Source organism: Heterocephalus glaber, unplaced genomic scaffold, assembly GCF_053883595.1.
Source record: "Heterocephalus glaber isolate CG9 unplaced genomic scaffold, H.glaber_assembly_v1.0 deba00001610, whole genome shotgun sequence".
Classification (NCBI taxonomy): Eukaryota; Metazoa; Chordata; class Mammalia; order Rodentia; family Bathyergidae; genus Heterocephalus; species Heterocephalus glaber.
Window position 1 is genome coordinate 21,650,401 of NW_028258381.1, and position 6,996 is coordinate 21,657,396.

General features: G+C 55.1%; 1 protein-coding gene across 1 annotated transcript; it reads left to right on the plus strand.

Annotated features, from left to right (window-relative positions):
* The first annotated feature begins 5,727 nt into the window (after positions 1–5,727).
* Positions 5,728–6,996, plus strand: Cldn3 (claudin 3). The gene has a single exon (XM_004840044.4). The coding sequence runs from the start codon at positions 6,048–6,050 to the stop codon at positions 6,705–6,707; it is 660 nt and encodes a 219-aa protein (XP_004840101.1). The 5' UTR covers positions 5,728–6,047; the 3' UTR covers positions 6,708–6,996.

Below are 6,996 nucleotides of genomic sequence, written 5' to 3' on the forward strand. Positions count from 1 at the left end.
TTTTGTTTTTTTGGTACCGGGAATCGAACTTGGGACCTTGCGCTTGCGAGGCAGGTGCCAGAACCACTGAGCTAAATCCCCGGCCCACGTGAAGCTTTTATAGACATTGAATTAGAACACCTGGAACTACTGGGACTCAACACCTAGTGTATATATTGTTTATTGTCATTAAATGTTTAATCTTTTTTTTTTGTATCTGGAATCGAACTCGGGTCCTTGCACTTGCCTAGCAGGCAGCAAAACCGCTGAGCTAAAATCCCTGGCCCTAAATGTTTAATCTTGAGATCATCATGGATTCAGGGCTGGAGGGTAGCTCAGTGGTGGAGCGCTTGGCTAGCATGGGTGAGGCCGAGTTTCATCCCCAGCACTAAAATCCTCCTGCCTCAGCCTCCCACAGTGCAGGGATGACAGGGTGCACCATGGAACCCGGCTTTGTCCTCTCCCTCTAGCCCTCTGGAGTCCTGCCCCTCTTCCCACCCAAACACACCTCTCTCTCCACCACCACCCACCCTGCCCGCCTTCCAGCCCAGCCTCAGAACCCCGTCCCTCAGTCCTCAATGCAGGTCCCCGATGCAGGTCTTGACGGGGCTCAGGGCGCAGGTTTGGGACGGAGGTCCAGAGTGTTTCCGGCAAGGGCATCCCTTATGCCTGAAGACCCCAAGCCACACCCTCCCACTCCCAGCACTTTCCCTGCAGAGGCTGTGACCCACCCTCTGGCACCCACCCTCAGCCAGGGGCACTGGGGTGATACCCACATGGCCACAGCACTCAGACAATAATAGCACAGTGGTTTTTAGTTAACAGCTTTATTGAGGTGTAATTTATGTACTGCACAATTCATCCATTCAAATTGCACAATCCAGTGCTTTAGAGCATTCACAGTTATGCAACCATGAGCACAATCAATTGTAGAACACACACGCCCTGTGTCCCTTAGCAATCACTCCAGAACCCTCCCCCAGGCCCTGGCAACCACTGATTTGCTTGTCTCTACAGATTTTCCTATTGTGGATATTTTTTATAAATAGAATCACACAAGAGGTGGTCCTTTGGGTCTGGCTTTTCACTTCACCTGGTTCACCTACAGTGCAGCACATATCTGTCCATCACTCTTTTTCACAGGTGAGTAATATTCCATGGTGTGGATATACCACATTGTGTTTTTACATCTCACTAATGGACACTTAGGGTGTTTGCACTTTGGGCCGTTGTGCAGGAGGCATATGTGCACAAGTTTCTTATGTGAATATGGGTCTCTGTTCCCTTAGATAAATATCTACAGTGGAACTGCTGAGTCCTGTGTTGAGTGTTCAACCTTTGGACCAACTGCCACACTGGTTTCAAAAGCACAGCTGAGCCATTTTTACATTCCCACCAGCAGGGCGGGACAGTTCCAGTGTCTCTATCTCCTTGCCAACCTTTGGCATTCTTGATGTTCTTGGGTTTTTGTTTGGGAGTTTTATGTATTTACCTATTTTATTTTTTTACTTTCCTTTTTTTTTTTTGGTACTGGGGATCGAACTTGGGTCATTACGCTTGCGCAGCAGGCTGTGAAACCACTGAGCTAAATCCCCAGCCCCTTACCTATTTTATTTTTTTGTTTTGTGTTTTGAGACAAGGTTTCCCTATGTAGCCCAGGCTGGCCCTGAGCTCTCAGCGATCTTCCTGCCCCAGCCTCCCGAGTGCTGGGATTGCAGGAGTGTGCCACCACAGCCAGCTTGTTGATGCTTCCGAGTGTAGCCATCCAAGTGGGTGTGGAGTGGTAGCTCTCTGTGATCTGAATTTGTGTCTCCCTGACAACTCATGATACTGGGCATGTGTTTACTGGCCATTGTACAGCTTCCCTGTCTATCATGACCTGTTCAGATCCCTTGCCCTACTTTTTTATGTGTTCTTTTCTTTTTTTAAACTCATACATAAATTTGAACCTAGGACCTTCCCACTGAGCTACCTCCCCAGCCCTTTCGTTATTTTTTATTTTGAGACAGGATCTTGCTAAGTGGCTAAATTGCCCAGGATGGGCTCAAACTTGCAGTCCTCCTGCCTCAGCTTCTCAGAGTGCTCAGATTACAGCTATATATCTGCATGGCCAACCTCATCAATTGTTATGGTAAAACTATTCCAAATCCTTTATTGTAGCTTTTGTTTTTGTTTTTTGAGACAGGGTCTTGCTATGCAGTTCAGGCTGGCCTCGAACTCGAAATGATCTTCCTGCCTCAGCCTCCCATCTGCTGGGATAACAGGCATGTGTCACTGTGCCTGGCCTATTGTAGCTTTTTTGAAGTGGGCAGTATAACTATAGTCACCTTACTTATTTCTCCCATTTAATTGCAACTCAGAGCCTGTTGACCAACAGCTCCCCACCCCCTTAGTCTTCCCAGTCTCTGATAACCACTATTTTCTCAAATTCTACAAGATCCACTTTTTTAGATTCAATATATGAGATCATGTAATATTTGTCTTTCTGAGCCAGGCTTACTTCACTTAACATAATGTCCTCCAGTCCCATCGGTATTATCCCAAAAGATAGACAGACTTTATCCTTTTTATGGCTGTATAATATTCCTTTCTGTTTGCATATCACATTTTCTTTATCCATTCATCAGATGCTTGGCTATTGTGACCAGTGGTGCAATAGATGAGTGTGCAGATGTCTCTTTGACAACCCGATTTCCTCTCCTCTGGATATATACCCAGGAAGAGGATTGCAGGATCGCACTATAGCTCTGTTTTTAGCTTTATGAGGAACCTCGGGATGTTTCCCATGGTGGCTGTACTGATTTGCACTCCTGCCAACTGTGGCCAAGGGTTCCATTTGCTCCATGTCCCCATAGGGCACTTGTTATCATGTCTCTCTGATAACAGCCACTCCAGTTGAAGTGAGGCGGTAGGTCAGTGTGATTGTGATTCCCTTCGCCCATTTCTCAATGGGGTCATTTGTCCATGGCTGAGCTTCCGGGCAGCGGCCGAGCTCAAAGCTGATTGGCACTGTCTGCCAGAGCCAAAGTCTTATTTGCAGAGTCCCTGAAGTTTGGCCCCTGGGCTCGAAGGTCTGTGCCATCTGCCAGGCTCCAAACAAGCCACTTCCTCGGCCCAGCCCCCAGCCAGGGACGCAGCCTGGGCGCCTGGCACTCCCAGGAGCAAAGGACTCACTCAGAGCCTCCAGAGCCCACAGTGACATCAGTCAGGTCACAGCCACTGTCCCTGCACCATCTCTGCCCAGCCAGGTGCCTGTCTGGCTGTTCGCAGACCGTCTTCACTGCAGCCCTGGGAGCTGAGTCACACACAGATAGTAGATCGTCTCCTTCCATGTACAGGGGAGGAAGCTGAGTTAGGAGAGCTGACGTGACCTTCCCCAGGCAATAAGAGTCAGAGCTCAGCTGGGCTCCTTCGTGAACAATTGTCATCCCAGCGCTCTGGGAGGCTGAGGCAGGAGGATCTCAAATTTGAGCCCAGCCTGGGCAATATAACAACTTTTTGAGACATTGTCTCAAAATGAAAAAAAAAAAAGGGCTGGGGATGAATCCCAGCCACAGCTCACTGCACTCAGCCCTGGCACTTGTGGGCCTTCTCTCTGGCTAAAATAATATGACCTCCATCCCTAGCATCCTGCCTGGGGTGCCACATCTTCTCTCCAAAGCCACATCCACTAACCAGGAAGCTGAAGTGGGCTGCAGTCCACCAAAAGCTACCTGGGCTCCTGGAATTTCCTCTATAGGGCCACCCCTGCCCAGGATCAGCAGGGCCTCTCCAGCCGGCACTCCCAGCCCAGCCCAAGACCTTTGCCCCTGCAAAAAGCAGGACCCTGGTTTCCATGGTCCTGTTTACCTCCAGGCCCTGTTTACCTGCACCTTCTAACCCACTCAACCCCCACCCAGGGCTGTGCCTGTATGGGAAAAGGCCTGGCCAGCTGCCTAGGATGGGTGGTATGGAGCAAACCAGAAATAAGCCCCAAGGCCCAGTTCAAGAAATTCTTCTATCTCCCTGGAGGAGCCCACAGGATTGTTTTGTTTTGTTTTGTTTTTTGTTTTTAAAATTTTGTGAGATAAGGTCTTGCTCAGTAGTTCAGTCTGGCCTTGAACCCACTATGCAGCCCAGGCCTCGAACCCAAGGTAATTCTCCTGCCTCAGCCTCCCAAGTGCTGGGATTACAGGTGTGCACCACCACGCCTGATCCTCAGTTTCTTTCTTTTTGTTTTTTGTATCTTGAGACATCTTGTAGTTCAGTCTGGTCTTGAACTTGCTGTGTATTCCAGGCTGGCCTTGAACTTGTGATCCTCCCAGCTCAGCCTGCCCATTCCTCGGATTATGAGTGTGTGCCCCCACACCCAGCAGGCCCTTGCTTTCTATTTGCAGTGAATAAAACCAACAGATCCCTTCTTAGGATATTCTGGATGTCCCAGTGGAGCAGATAAACTGGGCAGAGAAAGAGAGAAACAATTAAAAATAAATAAGAAAAATAGAGAGTAAGTCAGATGGCAGTGACACTAAACAGAATACAAAGAATGAGAAAGGACAGGCCACTGTGGGCCAAGATGTTGTGACTGAACCCAGGGTTTTCACACTGAGCTGCATCTCCAGCCCATTTTCTATTTTGAGACAAGGTCTAAATCGTTAAATTGGCCAGGCCGGGTTGGAACTTGCAATCCAGTTGCCTCAGCCTCCCAGAGTGCTAGGATAGCAGGTGTGGGTCACAACGCCCGGCTAGAAGCTGTGATTTTACTTTTATTTATTTATTTTTTTGAAGCTGTGATTTTACATTCTTTGTTTTTTGGGGAAGGTTGTTTTGTTTTGTTTGGTATCGGGGATGGACCTCGGGACCTTGCGCTTGCACGGCAGGCACTTGAACCACTGAGCTAAATCCCTGGCCCTGAAGCTGTGATTTTAAATAGGGTGGTCCAGGGGTCTCAATCAACACAAGAACCTGAAGGGAAAAGGAGTAAGCCATGTGGACATCCGAAGGAATGTCCCTTAAGGGACAGCAAACAGAGGGGGCAGGAACCGGGGCAGCCCGGAGCACTTGGCCCGCGGGAACAAGCGCCAGGAGAGCCCCGCGCCGCAGCGAGGGGCGGGGCCGGGACCGCCGAGGGCAGCGGGCTGCGGGCTGCGCAGGGGTTTGACTTCTCTTTGTGCCTGATCAAGCCTGTCTCCAGCTTTTCCTAAAGTGGAGCTGGTGCTCCCTAGAGCCCAGAGGGAGGGCAGATGGGGGTCCTGGAGGGGAGGGAAAGCGGCGGGCTGAAGGCATCCAGGCTCACTGCCCCGCTGGGGACAGGGGCGCTGGGGACAGGGGCGCTGGGGGGAGACCTGAGCTCAGCGCGGGTCGCCAGGGCGCTCGCTACCCTGTCTCTCTCCGGGCGGACGGCCGTGGCTTCTGCGCCCAAGCCCACAGGCCTGGGGAAGGCCCGGCCGCGCCGCCCGGAGGCTGCAGGGACTCGAGCAGGTGCGCGGCTTCAGCCCCGCCCGCTCCACGCACCGCGCGCCCCGCCCCGCGGTCCTCCCAGGCGGGGTCGGGGACTCTGGCGCGGGGAAGGACAGAGGGAGAGAGGCCAAATAATTTGTGACTTGCACCCCGAACGCCTAAAGCACCCTTTCCCGCGGCCAGCCCGGGAGATCGTTTCCGCGCGAGGGAGACGGGATCGGGGTGGGAAGGACGCCGGACCCGCCCCCGGGCTCCCACCCCTCGGCTGCCCTCCCCCCCGCCCCGCCCCCACCGCTGCGGGCCGTGTCCTCCCAGGGCGCACGGGAAAGGTCCTAGGGGGCCACGTCACTGTCCCCGGGCCCGCCCCTCCCGTCTCGGCCCCGGCCGCGCTGGGCACCTGGCTAAGTCCGCCCGGCCCCCGCCAGGGACAGCACAGTCGCCGCCGCCGGTCCGCAGAGCCGCCCGTAGGTGCTGAGGAGCAGGCGCGGCAAGCGCAGAGCCCAGCGGTCCAGGCTCCCCGGAGCAGCCGCGCGTCGAGGCCCCGTCCCCGGGCTGTGAGTCCCGGGCCCCGCGCCCACGGGCCGTCGTCTTCCCCGCACGCGGAGCCGCTCGGTGGAGGCGCAGCAACCATGTCCATGGGCCTGGAGATCACGGGCTCCGCGCTGGCCGCGTTGGGGTGGGTGTGCACCATCATCTGCTGCGCGCTGCCCATGTGGCGCGTGACGGCCTTCATCGGCAGCACCATCATCACGGCGCAGACCACCTGGGAGGGCCTGTGGATGAACTGCGTGGTGCAGAGCACCGGCCAGATGCAGTGCAAGGTGTACGACTCGCTGCTGGCGCTGCCGCAGGACCTGCAGGCTGCCCGCGCACTCATCGTCGTCGCTATCCTGCTGGCCGCCTTTGGGCTCCTCGTGGCGCTCGTGGGCGCCCAGTGCACCAACTGCGTGGAGGACGAGACGGCCAAGGCCAAGATCACCATCGCGGCGGGCGTGGTGTTCCTGCTGGCCGCGCTGCTCACCCTGATCCCGGTGTCCTGGTCGGCCAACTCCATCATCCGGGACTTCTACAACCCCTTGGTGCCCGAGGCGCAGAAGCGCGAGCTGGGCGCGGGCCTGTACGTGGGCTGGGCGGCCTCAGCGCTGCTGCTGCTGGGGGGCGGGCTGCTCTGCTGCTCGTGCCCCCCGCGCCAGAAGTACTCGACCTCCAAGATCGTCTACTCCGCGCCGCGCTCAGTCGGGCCGGGCACTGGCACAAGCGCCGCCTACGACCGCCGGGACTACGTGTGAGCCGGCAGGGGAGGCCGAGCGCCCTGCACGCCGGGCAGCTTCTTGCTGGACTGGGAGACCGGCCCTGCTCCCCGCTTCTCCGTCCGCCACCCCGTGGCGGGCCAGGTAGCCGAAGGAACCGAACCACATGGACATCGAGACCTCGCCCTTCTCCAGCCAGGGCTTGGAGTGGTCACCAGCTACTTGCCAGCCGCCTCGGGCCTTGGCCCCCGAGCCCGCGGTGGGCAGGGACTGCATCCTTGAAAAAGGCCATTTCGTATTTTGCAATAAAAGCCTTTTTTTTTTTTTT